Source organism: Balaenoptera ricei, chromosome 1 (genome assembly GCF_028023285.1).
Source record: "Balaenoptera ricei isolate mBalRic1 chromosome 1, mBalRic1.hap2, whole genome shotgun sequence".
NCBI classification, from domain to species: domain Eukaryota; kingdom Metazoa; phylum Chordata; class Mammalia; order Artiodactyla; family Balaenopteridae; genus Balaenoptera; species Balaenoptera ricei.
The window spans coordinates 119,120,953-119,142,743 of NC_082639.1; the positions used below are offsets into that span (position 1 = coordinate 119,120,953).

Below are 21,791 nucleotides of genomic sequence, written 5' to 3' on the forward strand. Positions count from 1 at the left end.
ATCTTGAAGCGAAGGACAGAATTAAGTTCTTATTACCCAGTGACAAAGGAGTAGTCATCTGGTTCCCTATCATATCAGTGTTTTCCATGTTTCATAGCTCTCAGAGCTAATCCTGATCTCTGGCTCTTTTATTTTCTATATCCCTTTCACCCTCACCTACTGAGACTGTAACTCTTCAGAGCTGGTTCTCAGGCCCTTTGCTGGCCTGTAGCCATGCAGCTGAAGGAATTGTTTCCAGACAGCCTGGGCTGTGAGCCCCATTGCAGCTGAACTATAGGTGGAAGGGCTAGTTTCCAAGCCAGGAAAGAGAAGTGAATTAATCGTTCAGCAAAGGAAGCACAGTTGGGGAGGGGTGGGTGGGGAGCACGTCTGCAAGGTTTTGCATGCTTATCCTGGTTAGTCTCCAGATCTGGTGATTTACTTTCTTGTAAAGCCCTTCTGGTTTGGAGAGATAATAGTTAGCTTGGGAAGGAGTTTTAATTGGCACACGATAGGAATACTTAAGAGGCGAGGGGGAAAGGACTAAATACTCTGAGCATAAGTGTCTTGCAGGGATGTTTCTGGGTTGTTGGAGGTCAGTATGGGGGTCTCTTGACTGGAAGCCAGCGGACCTGGGTGTTCACCAGAGCCCTCATGTTGATTATAGCATAGAAAAACCTTGTATGAGCTCCTTGCTATGTCAAGGCTTGGTTATTGCTCTTCACGTCACATCATGTCCTGAGTGGGCACTCATGACACATTTCCCATGACAGGCTTCTCATGTGGGTCATCCTTACCTTACAGTTCACCATGGGGAACAGGATTGTCTCTTCTATTGGTTGAGAACATGGGTCAGGTGTCTCAACTTGCCTGGTAGAGGACCTCCCTGTACCTCGCTCCCAGCACAGTTGTTATTTCTATACCTGTGGATCTTCCTTTACTTACCTATATATAGCCAATGTGGTTCTCATCTTGGGGACTTTAATCTTGAGCTGATTTTTTTCAGTTGGGCTTTCATCAGAAGTTAGATAGCAGAATGTTGCAGGAAGATAACATACTACCAGCGATTCATCTGTTAGTCTAGATTTTCCAAGTTTTAGCCTTATGTTAAGTCAAATGATATCCAATCAGTTTTGGTTACTTGCTATGTGCTCATGACTGTTCTAGACTCTTTATATGAATTATCTTACTTCATTCCCTCAGCAGCCCTGTGAGGTGTAGGTACTGTCATGCTCTTCCTCTTATGGATGGGAAAATGGAGACTTAAGGGACATAATTCATAATGAGTGGTGGAGTCAGAAATGAACCCAGAAAGTCTGACTCTGGAGCTCATCTTTTTAACCACTGCATTATATTATCTTCATCAGGAAGTTGCATAACTGAGGAGTAGCTTTGTTCTCCAAGACCTACTTGTAACCGGATTCTACTGTAATTGTTACTGGGGTATGAAGAGCTCCTTAACTCTGAACGGCCCAAGTCTCTTTGACATAGATTTTCCTTTTTTTCTCTTAGTATCTTTGTTTGGTCAATATTGGCTCTATTTTACAGTGGGAGAAAGAAAGGGCCCAGGGATGTAAATTTCCATTGGTCGCACAGTGAGTCAACATTGCCACTGAGATAAAAACCTAGCTTCCTGCTTCCTAGTCCAGAGCTTTGGCCACTTAACTCTGTTACACAAAATTCATAAGAGATACATGAGCCTCTCTGGATTTGAGTTTCTCCAGCCACCAGATAAGATGAAAGGCATCTCAGGAATGCTGTTTTTTGTATGTGGAGTGAGACGGTCTTCAGGAAACAAGTTTTGTGTGACTGGGAAGGATCACCAGGATTGTAGTGGGGAGATCCCAGCACTATTCAGACTAGTGCCAGAAAGGAAGGGTAGGAGAGGGTCTTTTCCTTGTCCAGAGCATTGGAGACATTTCCTAATAACACGGCTTTCCTGTTTCTCCTCCTTAGGGGATATAATGACAGTATTCATTTGCAAGGCCTTTTGACTCCTGTGAAGCCTCTGTGTGGTCTCTTGACCTCTCCAGTGGAGTAGCTGTCCCGCTCCTGTCATTTTCTCCAAGCCCCAGGAGCATGTGGCTGTCTGCCCTGATTAAGTGTGACTGTACTTATTATTAGCGCATCAGTGCGTGAAGTGTTGGTGATTAACAGGAGCCACAGGAATCTCCCCTTTATCTTCATGAAATTGTTCTGCCGGCAATCACAGCTCAGTTGGTTTGGGTTAGGAGAAATCATTTCCTCCTATAATGCTGTCACCATCAGATTAGGGGCCACAGTGGAGAAGTTTAGCTGTCCTTAAGAGCTTGCAATGGATTTTGAATGGTGATGTCAGTCATGTGCTAAAGAATAAGTCACTTTCCTGGCCAAGCTCAAGAAATGGAGGAGAGATAGGTCCTAAATTTAGGGAAGGAACCTCATTTTTTATATCTTTAATGTTGAGGTGGGTTTGGGTTGGGAAGTCAAAAATATAGAAATCATAAGGCTCAGAACTGATCTAGTCCAAACCTCTCTGTTAATGGAGAGGAAATCAGTACCTGGAAAAGTGAATTAACTTGCCCATGGTCACCTAGCTGGTTACTGACAGTATTAAGGTTATAACTTGACCTTCTTTTCTCTATGGTACTGTGGTTCATGGGCTAGCAGAGTACAAGGGAAAACCCAGCAGTCCATTGGAAATTGTAAGGTCCACTACCTCCTGTCAATGTTGCAAGTCATACCCACTTTGAAACTAAACTTTTCCCATAGTAGCAATATTCTAGTGTCCAAGGCATTGCCTTGATCAAATTATATGATCAAGGCCATTAAAGAACCTGTTAGACAGAAACCTAATCCATCTCCCATTTCAGAGGCTTAGTTTGTTGGGTCTTCCTCTATGTAGAATTCCAGATATATTTTCTTGCTTCAGCATTGCAGATTCTACAGATTGAGATCATTTGATAGATATAAGCTTAAATCTTTTACTAAGGTTCAAAAAACACATTAAAGAAATGTGACCTTCAGCTCTATTTTTGTTGAGATTCTGTGCTGGTTAAGGTCAAGAGAGGGGCACTGTACTTTCTTGCTGTGGTAGATGAAAAGAATTATAAACCTGTGAGTTGTCCTAGAACTGGCTTACTGGGCTGCAGTTCCTTAGAATTCAGAAGCACTTGGCAGATAAATCTCAAGTTCCCAGGAGATACAGGGTGGCGGAGGAGGGGGATGTACACTGGGGTAGAAAGCTAAGTTTACACTAAGAAAGGCTAAGTAGACTAAGAAAGACACTTACTTGTAAGAAGTGTGCCCCCCAGTCTTCTCTTCATTCTCTGTCATTGTCGTCATCATCTTCTTCATCATCATGTACACCTTGCATTTTGAGCTTCTTCTATTCACTTTCCTTACTTATCTGATGACTCCCCTGCTCGCTGCAACTAGAGAAAGCCCACACGCCGCAACGAAGACCCAACGCAGCCATAAATAAATAGATAGATAGATAAATAAATAAAAATTAAAAATTAAAAACCTAGGAAATTCCAGAGAATGACCATATCCCGGAGCTGGAAAAGGCTGCCTTCCCAACATGCTAATTATTTGCTCTGCTTTGTACCTGGCTATCTTCACAACTTTAAAGCCCCAGTTTGATTTGCAGAGGTCAGGAGGTATGAGCACCTGCTTCGTGATGACCCGTGGGGCCCGGTGGAATGGGTTCTTCTTAAAACTTCTCCCTCCTGAGTTAGTCATGGTTTATTAAAATAAGTTCCAGCCTGTGTGATTCCTGCATTCCGAGGTACAGGCAGAATCAGCGTTCTTGCTTAGAAGGCTGGAGGGCCCAGTTACCACGTGGGGTAGGCCTGGCAGGCAGGGGCCAGCATGACCATGCAGGGAGAAGATGGCACCAGTGAGGGGAGGGACAGCCCCTGCCAGGTGCAGGCTGGCCCTCCTAGCCACCTTCAAGTAACGTTCCCCAACAAGGTCCTTATATAGAATCTTCTAAAAGTAGACTTTTTACTGGTGAAGGAGGCGGAGTCTAAAAGGTCAAGGGCCCTCTGAATTCACATAGCCATTTGTGAGAGAATTAACAGCCACCCAGCCTCTTCTAACTGCTAGAGTGGTGAGTGGGAAGGGCTGTTCTTTTACGTGTATATAATCATTCTGTAAAGCAGATAGGGTAGCTTGATTATGTTTTCAAGTGCGGAGAGCTCTTCATAAAACATGCTACTGTGTCCTTTTACTGTGAATGGAAATACAGCCTTCACATTAAACAGGAGTAAAGGATAAATCAAAATGAAATCATTTAGCACTGAATGTGCCAATCTAGAACTCTTACTGAACAGTTTCCTCACAGCAGAAACCTTCATACCAGCTCAGACCAAAGATGATTTGGCCCAGTTCTTCTCTGTTGCTATGGGGACAGAGAGATGGTGGCTTTAGCCCTTTTGATGCTAACATACCTACATAAGAGGCAATTCCCTTCATGTCTTCACATTTCTATTATTGATAAAGTAAGCCTAGCCTTTCCTGAACTACTGTTTGTTTTATGTCTTAATTCCCCTTTGGTGCAGTGAATTCCATATTCAGAATAAAACATTTCTTGAGCACTTGGTATATGCCAAGCACTGTGGGAGGTGCTCTCATATATGTTAGCCATATATTAATTCCTCTGTGTGGCAGAGGAGAGGCTATAAACATCAGTGATTCACTTTTCCATTGAAGTTACAGAGATGTTCTGCAGAACAGCTCTGGTAAAGGGGGCTAGGAAGGAAATGGGAGGCCAGGGAGGTGGGAGTCATTTCTAACACAGGGAAGTCAGGACCAGTGAACCCTAAGTTTGCATTTTCTACTTTTTCAGGGGAATCAGATAGAGGTGAGGGTCAATTGCTTGTCCTAGTAAATGTACTAAAATGGGAAAATGAGACACGGAGAGTACAAATATTAAGCATTAAGACCAGCCACTTCCTTACGACCGTTTTGGGCTTGTAAATAGTTGGTTGAAACCAGTGGGTGTGTGTGTCATACATTTGTCCTTGATGAAGGTGGCAGAATAGAGATTTGAGCTGGGTTCCAGGTTCTGCAGATGCTCAGTCCTGAGTGTATCCCATCATCCACTGGCAGTGTGTGATGCATGAGAAATGCAGGTCCTCTGAAAAGTCGTTTCCCACCAGCTATATCCTCATACTTAAATCGGAGTGTTTCCTTCCAAAGAGAAGTTTAGAGATCCTGTCCTTTCCCCTGTTAATTCCTTAGACTCAGGGACACTTGAGTCCCTTTCATTTTTTAATACTATCTTAAAAGTTAGTTAAGGGAGGTATCTGTGACTTACGGAGTTGGGGGGATTTGTAACATGTCCTCCTTAGGAGAACCTGAGATTTTGTAGCAACAGATGTGGTAGTAAATTTGGAATTTTCTGTGTGAGTATATATTTTTAAGAGGGAAACTGGGTCTGTACTCTGGTAATAATACAACTGGGAAAAGACTAACTCAGCCTTTGCAGATAGTTATGCAGTATGATTTATCTGGGTTAATTTATGGAAGATAAGGAAGTAATGGAATTAAATGCGGAATCTCTACATATCATTTAGACTTACCATATTTTATTTCTAGACCTCCCAAATTTGTCCTTTTCTGCCTCTTGTAAAGATGTGTAAGAGAGCAGAATTTCCGAAAGTCAGAAGAAGGGAAAGGGGAAAGGCTCTGTGTAATAGACACTGGCTATATTTGGTGGGTAGAATATAGCATCTCTAAGGTTTGGTAAACTGGTAGTAAGCTTTGCTGTAAAAGATTAACCACAGGCAGTCTGCTCTTATTCTCATAAAGAGAATAAGTAACAACAGATCTAAGGAGGCCTGGGGGAAGAACACTTTTGAGTGGAACAGTATCTTCTTTTTCACCTGAGGGTTGAGCTTCCTGGCTCAGCCTCCTCATCAGAGCACACCTTGATTGCCAAAGGAGGTGTGAAAGATGTGCTTGGCCTGGATTGGTTAGGGACTGTGCCCTCTAAATGACACTTTTTTTTTAAAGATTTATTTATTGATTGATTGATTAATAGATTGATTGATTGCTATGTTGGGTCTTCGTTTCTGTGCGAGGGCTTTCTCTAGTTGCGGCAAGTGGGGGCCACTCTTTATTGTGGTGCACGGGCCTCTCACTCTCGCGGCCTCTCTTGTTGCGGAGCACAGGCTCCAGACGCGCAGGCTCAGTAGTTGTGGCTCACGGGCCTAGCTGCTCCGCGGCATGTGGGATCCTCCCAGACCAGGGCTCGAACCCGTGTCCCCTGCATTGGCAGGCAGATTCTCAACTACTGCGCCACCAGGGAAGCCCCTAAATGACACTTTTAAAATATATTTGGGGAGTGAGGAAGGTGGGGCCTTCTTGCTTAAGACCAGTGCCTGCTGCTCTTCAACTTCCAGCGCAGACAGAGCAGTTATCTCCTAGATAGTACAAACTTGTGGCGTGAGAAGGGGCCTAAGCCTGACCTTTGGTAAACAGGAGGAAGTTAAGGTTGGAGGTACAGGACAGAGGCTCTGACCCACCCCTGGGTGATGGGGGATCCCACAGAAGTTACTCATCTCTTCCTGCCTCACTTAAAGTTCTCATCATCCAGACACGTCAGGATGGTCCAGGTGAGAGGTCAGTTAAGAACACTTCTGGAGTTCGCATCATGGGCGAAGAGAGGTCTGAGCGCTAAGACGGTCACTTCTAGGAAGTGGTTTGAGGAACATCAGGAGGAGTAGACGTAGACTGAGATCTGAAGTAGGCCTATGACGACGATTGGCCAAGATGCCTTTTCATCTTAACATGAATACTCCGGCGTGAAATGAAAAGGGAGAACACAGAAGTAATGTCAGGCTTGAGGAAATAGTAAGGGGAGCGACTTGGGGACTTAACACCTAGCAGAGAGTGAATTAGAGCAGTAGTTCCATACGTGGGATCCAAGGCCCGTAGGGATTCATGAAGATAGTAATGGAGAAATATGAGCTAATTTCAATATTATGAATAGTGTAAATGAATCATACGTTTATCCTCAACAAGGCCTTACAGGCTTATCAAAACATTGGACTCTGCATTTGTCTATAATGGCATCGGTTTGCTGATGAGAAGCTCTACCTGACTGCTGATGTTACCTCGGGGTTTTTTAAATGTGCTGGGTGAACTGATGGTGTCATTAGGTAGTCACAGCTGACCTGAAGTCAGACCATCCGAGTTGTGATTAATCTTAGACTCAAGGCATGGAGTGACAGCCACAGTTAAATGCAGTGCAGTCTATGGTGGCAGAGTGTTTGGGGACCACTGGTGTAAAAGGAGAAGTGACCTAAGCTTTCCCAGCCTGAGCTCTTAAACTCCGCATGGCTCTCACTGAAGTCATTCAGTGAGTCTTTGAAAGAATGTGAAAGCAGACCGATTATCAAATTATAATCAGTTATCCAGTTAGAAGACCATGCCCTGAAAACCTTGCATGTGGTTTTTCCTCATGGCCTACGTGGGCCACTTGAGACTCCTTCCAGGAACAGGCTTTTTTGTCCTGTCTCCTGCTGTCCTAGTAGGGGAATACTGGGAGCTAGGGTTAAGCTCAGTGCTTGGGCAGTTAGAGGAAGAGGTTAAATAGCAAGAAAAAAGAAAGAAAGAAAAGAAAAAAAAAAAAAAAAAGAAAGAAAGGAAGTAGCCAAAGAATGGACCCAGTGAGAGACATCTTTAGAGCAAGGCTGGGAAGCTCACCTTAGATACCGTTGGCTGCCAGTGGTGTTCCAGGGAACTTGGACTCTAGGCCTCAGCTGGTTCTGCTGTTTAGACCACGGCTTCTCAACCCTTGGTCTGCAGGAACACCAGGGAAACCCACCGCTTCCAGCAGAAAAAAAAAATGATGGCTGAGTTACTCTTAGTGTGATGAACCCATGGAACATTTGATAATGGTTGGCAAAGAATTCTGAAGCATATCAGCCACTTTTGTCAAACTTGGGAGGCGGAATTGGGCTAAGCCCAGAATTGGGTTGTTTGCTATCTGTCCATTCAGTTGACTGATGGTTTCAGAACTGTGGTGACAATTTCTATTTTCTGGAGTATTTCAGGAAGGGAAAATGTCTTTGCATTCTTCTTTGTGAGTATGTGCACATCCAAACAACATTAGGTTTTTCCATCTCTTTCCTTTGCTGGCTTCATGGGTTTCTGTCTGCATGCCTCTTGCACATCCTCTCCCACTTCGGCCCTTCTTGTGTCCTTATAGAGGGTCTCCACATCCTTCCTTTTCTCCTTTCCTTTCTCCTTCCCAGAGCCAAGCCATGCGGATCGTCCGGACGGTGGGGCAGGCCTTCGAGGTCTGCCACAAGCTGAGCCTACAGCACACACAGCAGAATGCCGACGGCCAGGAAGACGGAGAGAGTGAGAGGAATAGCAACAGCTCAGGGGACCCAGGTAGGTCACTGCTGTGGGTGCGGATGGACAGGCAGGTAGACACACAGCGTGGGGCGGTGAAAGTGAATGGTGGCCCAGGAATGGGGATGTTCAGGTGGGGAGCGGTCTGGTTTTAATCTTGAGCCGATCCCCAAAAGAAGCCTGTTTCCTCCTGGTTCACAGATTCAGAGTGTGGGGCTATTTCGCCGGCGGGGTGACTTCCCCTGGAGAGGTGGGGAGAAGATAGGCAAAAAGACTGAGAGAATTGGTCAGAGAATCAAAGATATCTTTGGGATATTTCAGCCCAGCGAACAGTCCTAAGGATCAGCTTATCCTGGCTAGATTTTTGGACTCTGAAAAATAAAATTCTTCTGAAAATAATTTCCTCCACATTCAGATTCAATTGTCTCCCCTCCTCCATCTTACCAGGACCAAGTCCTTAACTCTGAGAGTCCTCTTGGGGGTGTGTGTGTGTGTGTTCATGGGTGTAAGCAATCAGTTCACTTAAAAAACATTTGATTTTCTCCGTTTCTCTCTATATTCCAAATTTTCTTTAAGGAATGTGTGTTACTTTTATAACAGAAAATTAAAGATATTTAAACTATCAAACAAAGAAGCATTTAAACTGGATATCAGGAAACACATTTTAAAGGTAGAACTGTTTATGCTACCAAGTCAGACCCCAAAGAAAATTACCGTACAAAAGCACCTTCATAAAACAAATTAGAAAGAAGATAATTACAGTTATCTAAGTAGGTTTTTTTTTTTTCCTATTTCTAAATTCTGTAGTTCTATGAACCCTCAGTGTGGACATTATTCCAATATCTCCAATCTTCAAGTCTCATTAAAAGTCAGGAATAAGACTAAGGTGTCTTTTATCATCTCTATAATCTAACAGTAAATGTGGGGGAAAAGGTGTGAATATTAGGCAAAAAGTTAATATTGTTTGTACATTTTTATGTGGAAAATCCATGAAAATAAACTGAAAGCTATTAGAAATAAAAGAATTTAGTTAAAGAGGTGAGGTCCAATAAATACATATGGATAACTATGGTTTTCTATTCCAACAACAACCAGTTGGAAGTCATAGTGGAAGCAAATATCCACTAAAATAACAATTTAAAAAGATAAAATGCCTATGAATAATCATAATAAAACATATATGTTTTATATGAGGAAAATCATAAACAATTGGAAAGTTCTTGGTTGGGAAATCTCAACATCATAAAAATGTTAATTCTCCTTACATTAATCTATAAATTTAACATTACAATACAAATTTTTAACAGCAAAGTAGGCACCTTGGTAAGCTATTATATTCAAAACTTATGGGATACAGATAAAAGAGTGCTCAGAGGAAAATCAAAGGCTTAATTATTTACATTAATAGGTGATCAATCATGAAAATCAAATTAATTAAACATTCAATTCAAGAAGTTAGAAAATAGCAAAAGAAATCTCATACTGCAAAAGGCATTATCGCAAAGTGGTGAAGAGTAGAGACTCTTGGTTTACATTCTAGCTGCAGTGTTCACTGTCTGTGTGATTTGGGGCAAGTTCCATAACCTCTCTGTACCTTAGTTTCCTCTTTTGGAAAAAATAGAAATAACAGTAGTGCCTACCTCATAGAATTTTTGTGTTGATTAGATGAGCAGATACATTTCAAATGCTGAGTCTGGTGCTTGGCACATGGTAAACACCAAATACATGTTAGCTATTATTATTTTAAAATATGGGAAAAAACAAGAATAGAAAAAATCCTGGAAGAGATGAGTGATGACAGAGGAGTGGCTTTCCAGGTACAAAAACATATTATAAAGCTATAATACGTAAAACTGTGCTAATGCATGAATAAGTGCGTGAATGAATCAGAACAGAAAGCTCAGAAATAAACCCAGACACAAATGTTGACATAGTGTGTGATAAAGGTAGAATCCCTATGGAGAAAAATGTGGAAATTATTAATTTTGAAAATTCACATGCTTTGACCCCCAAATTACCCTCAAATTCCCTTCAAAGAATTCATGTTAAGGGTAAACCCATACATATGTGAAATAATGCATACATAAAGTTACATAAGCAAATAATTTGTTATAAAAGCAAAAAATCAGAAATAGCAAGAGAGGATTTTAAAATAAATTATGGTTACAAATAATGGAATATTACACAGAGTTGGTGTACTCTATGAACTGATAAAAAGTCATCTCCAAGATATTTTGTTGAATTAAAAAAAAAAAATCAAGGTCCAGAACTGTGGATATGATATGCTACCAATTATATTGTAGAAAAATATATACATGTAAATGTAAGTGTGTGTGTATATATATGTATATATATACATATACACATGAAACCATATATGTGCCTACTCTGCGTAGAATGTCTCCAGAATGATACACAAGACACTGGTAACTGTGGTTCATTCTGGAAAAAGGAACTAGGTGGCAACAGTGGGAGAAAGATGTACTTTTCATTATACCAGACCTATAGCTGGCCATGTTGCTCAGAGAACAGAAGCTGATCTGCTCACTTCTGAACTGGAGGATTTGCCCTCAGAGCTGCTAGCTGAAAAAGATGGATACCTTTACGTTATTAACTGTTCTTTGGTAATGCCCTGCTCCCCTGTTGGTGGAGAATCATAGCTAAGCCTCAGAGGCTTTCAAACCCACGGTACCACTAGCAGCCAGGATGCACATATACAAAGAAATTCTAATCAAAAAGTAAAGGGCATTGTCTCTGGTGAAGCCATTTATTCCTGGAGTGAAAGGGGTTGGACATAGGGAGGTTACCTAGAGGTTGAATGTTTGAACTTTGTTCTTATCCCAGAACTCCTGTCTGAGGAGCTTGATCCTAGCCTCCAAGCACCTAATCAGAACTAACTTCTCAGCCATTTGCTAAAGAGGTCAGGATGGTATGGTTTGGCCTTTTGGAGAGAAGAGCTGGATAGCATTTCATATAGACTATTCTGAGGGGTAGGTCTTCCTTCCCTCCTGCAGTGGGAGCTACTCCTTCCTTCCCCTTCTAGACCCTGCAGGGGTCTTCTGGGTAGGGGTGGGTTGATATGATTTCCTGTGATACTAGGAAGGATTCTCTCTGGGGGTGAGTAGAGATTCCAGTAGGGATCCCTTCCTATCCTGTTCTCTGTCTTGTCTTCCCCCACTCCTCCCCTAGCACCCTGAGTGTATCGTGTACCCTCCAGCCGTTGTCAGTGCTGTTTCAATTGCCAGTGGTTCCTGCATTTACCCCAGGCAGCCATTCGACTCATCCTTCACTATCCTGTCTTCTGGGAAGCCTGCCTTCCAGCTTCCACTGTCCCATCCTCTTCCTTTCCCCTTCCTGAAAACTTAAACACTTTTTTCCTCTAGGTTCCTATGTTCTTTTCACTCCTGGCTGACGCTGTTAACATTAGCATTTAGCCCACTGTCTACCAGATACATAGTGTCCTCCTATCTTCAGTAGAGTGCAAGCTCTGGGAGGGTAGGGACTGTTCCTGGCATAATAAATACTTGTTGAATAAACTGATAAACATGGTCAGTGATTGTGGCAAGAGATGTGTGTCATTTTAGTCATTGTCAACAGCATTTATTCGGTGCTTACTCTGTGCCAAAATGAGCATGGAGATTGAGTAGAAATTTCAGCAGGGAGTGACTTCTAAACAGTCCCCTTGATGAGGAACGATGACCTGGATGGGGGGAGTAGGTAGAATTGAGGTGATATAGCCTAGAGGGTGAGACTGGCAGGCTGAAGATAGTAGTGATGGTGGCTGAGGCTGCAGATAGAGACCAACGTGGTTACGCTCTTCTGACTAACAGGTGGTCAGCGTTGAGATACCGGGCCCATCAGCTACATGCACCTCTCCTTTTATAACCTTTTTGGTGATAACTTTTTCAAATTACAGTAATATATGTGAGATTTCAGCTATTTGGCACCTTCTATATACCATTCTCCCTAAGAAGAATGTAACTGATGTTCTACATGTAGAAACATCTCCGTTCATTTTAGGGAAATCTGTCAGGCCCAGTGTAGTTGCTTCAGAGTTTAAGATGTCAAAGCACTGAGTGTATCTCTTTAAGGAGGTCAAGCATGGGTTGGATATGCTCTCCATATATCGTATTGGCGTCTCTGCAGAGTAAAGGGAGTGGTAGGGGCTCTCCCCAACTCATGTAAGGGAGAATCTGGCCTGTGGAGTGATGTAAATTGTATTTTTCAGGGAGATACACACACACACACACACACACACACGCACACACACACACACGCACGCACACACACACACACCCCATTTTAAGGGGCTCTCCCCAACTCATGTAAGGGAGAATCTGGCCTGTGGAGTGATGTAAATTGTATTTTTCAGGGAGATACACACACACATACACACACACACACCCCATTTTAAGGAATTGGCTCATGTCAAACACACACACACACACACACACACGCCCCATTTTAAGGAATTGGCTCATGTGATTGTGGAGGTGTGGCCAGTCTAAAATCTGCAGGGTAGGCTCCAGGCTGGAAATCCAGGAAAGAGTTGCAGTTCAAATCTAAAGGTGGTTTGCTGGCACAATCCCTCTTCTTCCAGGCAGGTCAGTCTTTGTTCTGTTAAGACCTTCAACTGATTAGTTGAAGCCCACCTACGTCATGGAGGATAATATGCTTTACTCAGAGTCTACTGATTTAAATGTTTACTCTCATGTGAAAAATACCTTCACCGCGATATCTAGAATAATGTTTGGTCAAATATCTGGGCACCATGGCCCAGCCAAATTGGCACACAAAATTAACCATCACAGAAATGAAAAGGCAGTGTGGCATGATGGGAGAGAGTGTTGGACCAGCAGACTAGAGAAGCAACTGAGAGTTTGGGTTCTGGCACCTGAACAGCTGGGCTTGAATCCTAACTCTACCACTTCTCAGCTGGGTGATCCTCAGCAAACTTTATAGTCTCTCTGGATCTTTCTTATCTGCTAGGTGTTGGGAGATAATGCATGTAAATCAGCATCGTGCCTAGCATGTAATACACTCTGAATACACATTAGCTATTAGCCAGTTCTCCAGTTCAGAGTCTCAACTATGTGACCCCATCTATGCAGTGGGGGCAGTGGACAAGAAGATCTCTGAAGTCCCATGATTTTATGACAGATCCACGTTAAATGATTAATCAGGTGCCCTCTGAATGCGGTGTAGTGCCATTGCCGTGAAGTGAAACCTACTTTGAGTATCAGTGCTTGGAATTCTACAGATCTGAGATGGGAAATATTTTCTTATCAAGCCCCGTAGTCACCTCCCTTTTACAGCCCCACTTGCTTCCTTACTGTCTCTAAACTGCTAGGAACACGTTCCTTTTTTCCGTAAATTCTTCACCCGGAAGAATTTATTGACTCCATTAGGATTTTTCTCTGTAATGGGGCACCTTGAAGCTCCACAGTGGAACTGTTGGTTGGCAGGTTTTCTTTTCCTTTTAACAAGAATCTTGCTTCCACATTAGGGAGCTTTCATTTAATGCAGTGTTTATCTTTCCAGTGGAGCTGCCCCAGGCAGGCCGTTTGTTATGCAGAGGAAACCTGTTTACTCTGGAGGAATTGGAAAGTGCGGAGGCTTTGCTATCTTCTTTGATGTCTTGTCAGCCCTTTCCCTTCTGGGTTTCGGGAGTGCTTTTAATGAAGGTCCTCACTTTCATTGTGTGTGCTGCCTCTCTCTTTCTTTCTCTGCCTGCCTTTCTTTCCTCCCTCATTCTTCCCACCGTTCCCTACCCTGGGGGAGATTTATCTTTTGTATCTTTTGGCAGCAGCCGCCCTTGGCCAGTACCCGGGGCTCAGAGCCAGGTGGGGCCACTGCCCCTGTTCCGCTTGCCTTGCTTTGCCCTGTGCAGTTTCTTTGACTCCTGGAGAGGGTTTCCTGGGAGAGATCCCGTTCCCCTGGAGGCGTCCCTCTTCCCACGGCAGCAGACAATCCAACGTGGGGAAGGGCTTGGAGCCCTTTGGAGATTAGAGCCTCTTAAAAATAAAACTCTTGCCATCTAGACAGTGAGCAGTGGATTCAGGAGTATTTACTGTGTACCTGTTACATCTGCTGGACCTGGGCATCTGGCTTATTCAAGCAAGCACACCACTGACCTTGTGTCACTTCCACGCTCCCACCACACCTGCTCTTCCATCTCATCAGGCCACCACTGCCTGATCCTTTGGTTCTCCTTAGTTTCAGTTCCCTTCCTTCATTCAGCAGATGTTTATCAAGTTTCCACATGTGCCAGGCTCGATTCTGGGGATACTGTGAACACGACAAGGTTCCCGCTGGCGAGGAGCTCACATTGAAAGTTGGGGTGGGGGATCAGACAGATGACAAACAAGACCATTTTAGGGGATGTCGATGCAATGAAGAAGATAAAGCAGGGTGGCTGAGACTACAGGTGGAAGCAGCCTGTTTGGAGACGAGGTGGTGCAATGGTTAAAAGCACCAAGCCTGGAGCCAGACTGGCAGGCTTTGAGCCCCAGCTCCAGCCTTACCAGCTATGTGCCTCAGTTTCTTTATCTGTCAAATGGGGATAATAATAGTGCTTAACTCTCAGGGTGGTTATAAGGATAAATGAGTTAAGACATGTAAATCCCTTAAACTAGTGCCTGGAACATAGTAAGCACTATTTGAGTTTAAGCTATTGCTGTTGCAATTTTGAGGCAAAAAGTGGCCATTTCAAGTACTTTTGGACTGAGCTGATAATCCTTTTTTTTTCTTTTTCCAACCATTTTATTTTGAGGTATAATTGACATGTAAAAAGTTCTGCATTCATCCAACAGTACTTATCCATTTTGCCCTGTGACGCTGGCCCGTTACACATCTGTGGTCCCCAGACTTGGCCCCAGGCTACTTTGCCATTCCGCAGTCCTGCTTTTCACTTATCCCCAGTTTCCGTCTTGGTGGACAATGTTCTTCTCCTGTCCGAGATTCACCTTTTCACTGCCTCTGCTTTGCCCCTCATCTCGCCTCTTCCTAAACCCTGAGCCATCAGCTCTCTCTCCTGAATCATCACCTGAATCTTCTACTGTGCTGGCTTTTCCCCCCACTGCAGATAGATAAGGTCAAGTCTTTTCCATCATAAAAAAAACAAAAATCAAACCTTCCTTGTCCCTGCATCTCCCCCAGCCTATCTCTTTCCTCTCCATAGTCAAGCTTCTTGCGAGACACATTTATACTCATTGTCTACGTTTTACCCCACCCTCGCCATTAGCCCTTCAACCTCCAGCGATCTGGTGTCTGCTGCCTGCAAGTCCTTCCTGAAACGACCAGTCTAAGTCACTGAAAGGCCACTTAGTCGGCAAATTGAACCAGCCTTTCTCTGCAGTGTGCACCACGGGGAATGAAGCACTCCCCTTCCCCAGCTTCTGGGGCACCCCCACCGCCACCTCGCACTCTTTCCTTTTTCCTCCGATAGCTGCTTTCCAGCATCCTTTGTAGGTTCTTCTTTTTACCTACCCCTCAGGTGTGGGGATTTCTCCTGGGATTGGCCCCTGTGCTCTTTATTGACTTCCCATGGTTTTAACTGCAGCCCAGACCTTTTTCTTGAACTCTCCACTTATGAACAGTGGATATCTCCAGTTAGCTGTTACGGACTCTCACAATTTCATTCTCTTATCCACAATCCTCCTTCTCCTCAATTTTCCCTAAAGGATGCCAGTCTCTGCTCAGTCACCTAAATCAGAGTTTTTTGTTTTTTTTTTTTAAACATTTTCAAGACTTTTTGTAATTTTTTTTTTTTAAAGATTTATTTATTGATTAGTTGATTGATTGCTATGTTGGGTCTTCGTTTCTGTGCTAGGGCTTTCTCCAGTTGCGGCAAGCGGGGGCCACTCACTATCGCGGCCTCTCTTGTTGCGGAGCACAGGCTCCAGACGCGCAGGCTCAGTAATTGTGGCTCACGGGCCCAGTTGCTCCGCGGCATGTGGGATCTTCCCAGACCAGGGCTCGAACCCGTGTCCCCTGCATTAGCAGGCAGATTCTCAACCACTGCACCACCAAGGAAGCCCTAAATCAGAGTTTTAAAACTCATTCTACATGTATTCCTCTCGCTCTCCCTCCCCATCTCCTCCTCTCTCCCTCTTTCCCTCCCCCTTCCCCGCCCACAGACAATTGGTTACCAAGTCCTATGATTTCTGCACCCCAGAAGGTATTTCAGATTTGTCCCCTCTGCTCTGTCTTATGCCACCTCTTTAGCTTAAGCCCTCGTCTTTCTCACCTAGAGTATTGCTTTCTATCTTGTCCCTTATAGATCTATCCTCCACATCATCCCTAGGTGAAATTTGAAAAAATGAAAATCTTTTGGTATTACTTACCTGCTCTCCTTCCTTCAAGATCAGATCCTGACTCTTCCTGGTCAGGTCCCTCCCGCAGAGTCATTTGCAGTGTCTCCAACCATGCTGTGGATTTCTGTACCTCTGTGTCTTTGCCCTTGCCTTGCCCTCTGCCTAGAGTGCCTTCCATGGCCTCCCCTCCCCTCTGCCTGCTTCTTCACCTGCCTTAGCTGGTACTCCTTCCTCAGGAGGTGTTTCCCCTCTGCACAGGCTTCTCTAACCCCCGCCTGAATTAGATGTTCCTCTTCTGTTGTCCTGCACCCTGGATAGCTCCCTCATAGGTGATACAGCCTCATGCTGCATCTGTGGTTTATGTCTGTTTCTTCCATCAGGCTGGGGAAGCATTGAAAGCACAGATTTTGCTTATTCATCTTTATGCCCAGTAGATTTCTTTTGTATACAGGGTTCTTAACAAATACTTATTGAATAGATGAATGAAATCAGCATATGTCGAGAGACTATTCAATGTATCCAGTATACTTTAAATAAACAGTTTAAAAAGCACTACCCCCTACCCCAAGTTCAGTCTTACCCGTCCCTATTACAGTTTGAAATCCATAGTGCCCAATCCTGTAAGTTTCCTGGTTTTACCAGAAGATTTTTGTATCATTTCTTGTCCCTTAGGCTTGTCAATGTCAGGAACATTGCAAATACCAGATTTTGTCCCTTGTCTGATAGGACCCGAAGAAGACCATTTGCTGTGGGTCCCTTTTCGAGATATTGTGTTATCTGATACACTAACAGGCACACACACAATAATAATATCCCCCCATCTAGCTTGTTCTTTCTCTCTACCCCAGCTTTACCCCCCTGGTTCTAACAGACCTGTTATTATACAGGCATACCTAGGAGATAGCGCGAGTTCAGTTTCAGACCACAGCAATAAAATGAATATTGCAATAAAGCGAGTAGCACAAAGTTTTTGGTTTCCCAATGCACATAAAAGTTACCTTTACACTATACTGTAGTCTATTAAGTGTACAATAGTATTATATGTAAAGAACTGTACATACTTTTAAAATACTTCATTGCTAACAAATACTGTCATCTGAGCAAACTGTAATCTTTTTGCTGGTGGAGGGTCTTGCCTCAGTGTTGATGGATGCTGACTGATGAGGGTGGTGGGTGCTGAAGGTGGGGGGGGGTGGCTGGGACAATTTCTTAAAATAAGGCATCAGTGAAGTTGGCCACATTGGTTGACTCTCCTTTCACAAACAATTTCTCTGTAGCAGGCAATGCTGTTTTATAGCATTTTACTCACAGTAAAACTTCTTTCAAAATTGGAGTCAGTCCTCTCAAACCCCGCCACTGCTTTATCAACTAAGTTTATGTAATATTCTAGATCCTTTGTTGGCATTTCAACAGTCTTTACACATCTTTGCCAGAAGTAGATTCCATCTCAAGAAACCACTTTCTTTGCTTATCCATACGAAGCAGTTCCTCATCTGTCCAAGTTTTATCATGACATTGCAGCAGTTCAGTCACATCTTCAGGCTCCCCTTCTAATGCTAGTTCTCTTGCTGTTTGCACCACGTCTGCAGTTATTTCCTCCACTGAAGTTTTGAACCCCTCAGAGTCATCCATGAAGGTTGGGATCAACTTCTTCCAAAATCCTGTTCGTGTTGACATTTTGGCCTCTTCCCATGGATCACAGATATTCTTAATGGTGTCTAGAATGGTGCATCTTTTCCAGAAGATCTTCAACTTATTTTGCCCAGATCCATCAGGAGAATTGCTATTTATGGCAGCTATAGCCTTATGAAATGTATTTCCTAAATAATAAGACTTGAAAGTTGACATTACTCCTTGATCCATGGGCTGCAGAATGGATGCTGTGCTAGCAGGCATGAAAACAACATTAATCTCATTGCACGTCTCCATCAGAGCTCTTGGGTGACCAGGTGCATTGTCAATGAGCAGTAATAATTTGAAAAGGATCTTTTTCTCTGAGCAGTAGGTCTCAACAGTGGTCTTAAAATATTCAGTAAACCATGTTGTCGACAGATGGGCTGTCATCCAGGCTTTGTGGTTCCATTTGTAGGGCACAGGCAGAGTCGATTTAGCATAATTCTGAAGGGCCCTAGGGTTTTCGGAGTGGTAAATAAACACTGGCTTCAACTTCAAGTTGAAGTCACTGGCTGTATTAGCTCCTAAGGAGCGTCAGCCTGTCCTTCGAAGCTTTGAAGCCAGGCATTGACTTCTCCTCTCTAGCTATGAAAGTCCTGAATGACAGCATCTTCCCAATATAAGGCTGTTTCCTCTACATGGAAAATCTGTTGTTTAGTGTAGACACCTTCATTAATGATCTGAGCTAGATCTTCTGGGTAACTTGCTGCAGCTTCTACATCAGCACTTGCAGCTTCACCTTGTACTTTTTCGTTATGGTTATGGCTTCTTTCCCTAAACCTCATGAACCAACCTCTGCTAGCTTCAAACTTTTCTTCTGTAGCTTCCTACCTTCTCTTAGCCTTCATAGAATTTAAGAGAGTTAGGGCCTTGCTCTGGGTTAGGCATTCACAACTTGGCTAACTGTTGCAAGAGGCCTTGCTTTTGACCTGTTTTGGCTTTCAACGTGCCTTCCTCACTAAGCTTAATCATATCTAGCTTTTGATTTAAGATGAGAGACATGTGACTCTTCCTTTCACTTGAACGCTTGAGGCCAGTGTAAGGTTATTAATTGGCCTAATTTCAATATTGTTGTGTCTTAGAGAATAGGGAGGCCCAAGGAAAGGAAGAGAGATGGGGGGTGTGGGAGTGGCTGGCAAGTGAAGCAGTCAGAACACATTTATTAAGTTCACTGTCTTATATGAGTACAGTTTATGGTGCCCCCAAATAATTATAAGCAAAGATCACTGATCACAGATCATCATAACAAATAATGAATAGCACCTAATAACAAATAATGAGAAAGTTTGAAATATTGTGAGAATTACCAAAATGTGACACAGACACAAAGTAAGCAAATGCTGTTGGAAAAATGGTGCCAGTAGACTTGCTCAATGCAGGTTTGCCACAAACCTTCAATCTGTAAAAATGAAATATCTGTAAAGTGCAATAAAATAGGTATGCTTGTACTCTCTACCCGTTAGCTGTACTAAATCTATGAGACTCCAAATGTGATCATCAAAGAACCCACTGAGTGGCAGGAAGTCTCTCAAAAAGCATTCCCATAGTTCGTGACTTCACGTACGTCAGGCTTGGTTTGGGAACTCCACTAGTACAAAGAGAATGGCTGAGAAGTTTGTTTTTTAATGACTCCCCCAGAAGCAGAGCTAGAACCTAAGAGATTTTCCAGTCCCTTCTGGGCTCCTGGCCTGGGCATCTCCAGACCCTCTGGAGGGCTGCTTAGTTCTCGTCATTCGGATATCCAGGGATGAGGGGCAGCTGCCTCTTATAGCCCACTTCCCTGTTCTGCTACCCTGTCGTGACACTGTTGCCTTTGTTAGTGTTTACTGAACACCTTCTCTGTGCCAGATCCTTGGGAGACGTGAATGAAATACACCCTTGGTCTCAAGACCAGAAGGGCACAGTTGATATCATGTGCTAATTAAGTGCACTGACAGATGGGTGCCCGGTGCTGTAGGAGCCAGTCCCTCCTGATGACTGATGGAGATCTCTCCTCAAACGCAGGCCCCGTTCACCCTGCTCACTCCTCTGCGGGCAAGGAGACTCAGATGCTCAGTTCCCAACACCATCCACCTACTAAGAAATAGTCACGAGTTATCCATCGGCCTCCCTCTCACAGGATCAACCTCTTCATCGTCAAGAAGGTCACTTCTGGGTGCAGGAGGTGGTAGAAAGCGGCCCACTCCCTGTGCTCCTGCCGGCTGGTTTACAAAGGGGCAGGAGAGCTGCCCTGCCAGGCCATGGTCCAGGGCCCTCCTTGCTGTTACATGCCGTTGCAACCCTTAGCAGTCCGTCTCCCAGCTCCCAGAGCAGCCAGCAGGAAAACCAAGCACACTGTTAGCTTTCTAAATACCGCCTTGCTTCCCCCGATGACTCGTATGGGTTTGCATGAGAAGACTTGTTAGAACTATTTGTTCTACAAGGCAGGCCCTCTGATGACCAAAGCCTGGCTCCCTGGGTTGGCCTTAGGGTTAGGGAATCAACTCTTCATACTTCCTACTGACATTAGCCTGTGCAGTTTTACAATTGGTGCTTGGTCTCTGAAGCCTTTTAAGAAGTTTTATTTGGCTCCACGAGGCGTCCAGTGCGGTAACGCAACCGATCCCGGAGAAGCCGGTGGGAGCCCCGGGGAGAGTTCTCTTTTCTTTGTGAAGGGCAGGGCGCCCTGGAATGGGTTCGCCCCAAGAGAGGGGCCCGTGCCTTGGAAAGCGTCGCGGTAAAACAAAAAAAATTTAAAAATTAAAAAAAAAGAAGTTTTATTTGAAGACAGTAGTGATGAACCTAATCCCAAATGTAGAGAAAAAAATGTTTCCTGGGAAATGCCTGAGAATTGCCAGGTGTTTTTATAGAGCCCAGGAAAGAGAGAGGAACAGGGAATGAAGAAAAATAAGAAACAGTAGGAATTTCATACATGTGCTGAGCATGTGATCAAAGACATGGTCACTGTCTTCAGTAGGAAGGGGCAAGTGGGAAATAGACAAGACATGAAAATCAGCCACCTGTCTCTCCCCTGCCACTGCCGCCTTCTCCGGGGCCCTTCCCTAGCTTCTGCCCCTGGGGGACGGTCAGAGGCAGGCTCTGAGGATGGGAGACTGATGTACTGTGTGGGATGGGGCCTCGGATCTCCTTGTCCTTATTTTTCAGGCCTGCAACCCTCCCACCCACCTAACGCAGCCTCCACTGTATAGTTGAAGGAACTGGGGCCCAGGGAGTGAGGTGATTTACCCCTTATCTGACAGCCCGTTAGGAGCATGATGGGGGAAACTCCTACATCTCTGGACTCCCAGTTCAGTGTTCTTTCCCTGGGCTGTTTCCACTCCTGAGTTTGGATGAGGTTGAGATGACTGTCATCCCTTTCTTCCAGGGTCCCCACACCCTGTCAGCATAAACATCATGCCAGCTTGGCAAAGCAGTCATGTCCAGGCTTGAGGAAATGTTGTCTTTGTTTCTGGACTTCAAAAGGACATTAAAATG

The 21,791-nt window shown here is 44.1% G+C and overlaps 1 protein-coding gene across 8 annotated transcripts in view; it reads left to right on the plus strand.

Moving 5' to 3' along the window:
- Window positions 1-21,791, plus strand: part of LOC132372880 (carboxyl-terminal PDZ ligand of neuronal nitric oxide synthase protein) — a 304,178-nt gene that overhangs the window by 253,007 nt on the left and 29,380 nt on the right. For all 8 annotated transcript variants that reach the window (XR_009505266.1, XR_009505268.1, XM_059935021.1 and 5 more), the window contains one exon: window positions 8,226-8,367. Coding sequence is in view for 6 of the 8 variants with exons in the window: in XM_059935021.1 (XP_059791004.1) it covers window positions 8,226-8,367 (142 nt within the window). In the remaining 2 variants the exon portion in view is untranslated. The remainder of the gene's footprint in view (window positions 1-8,225; window positions 8,368-21,791) is intronic.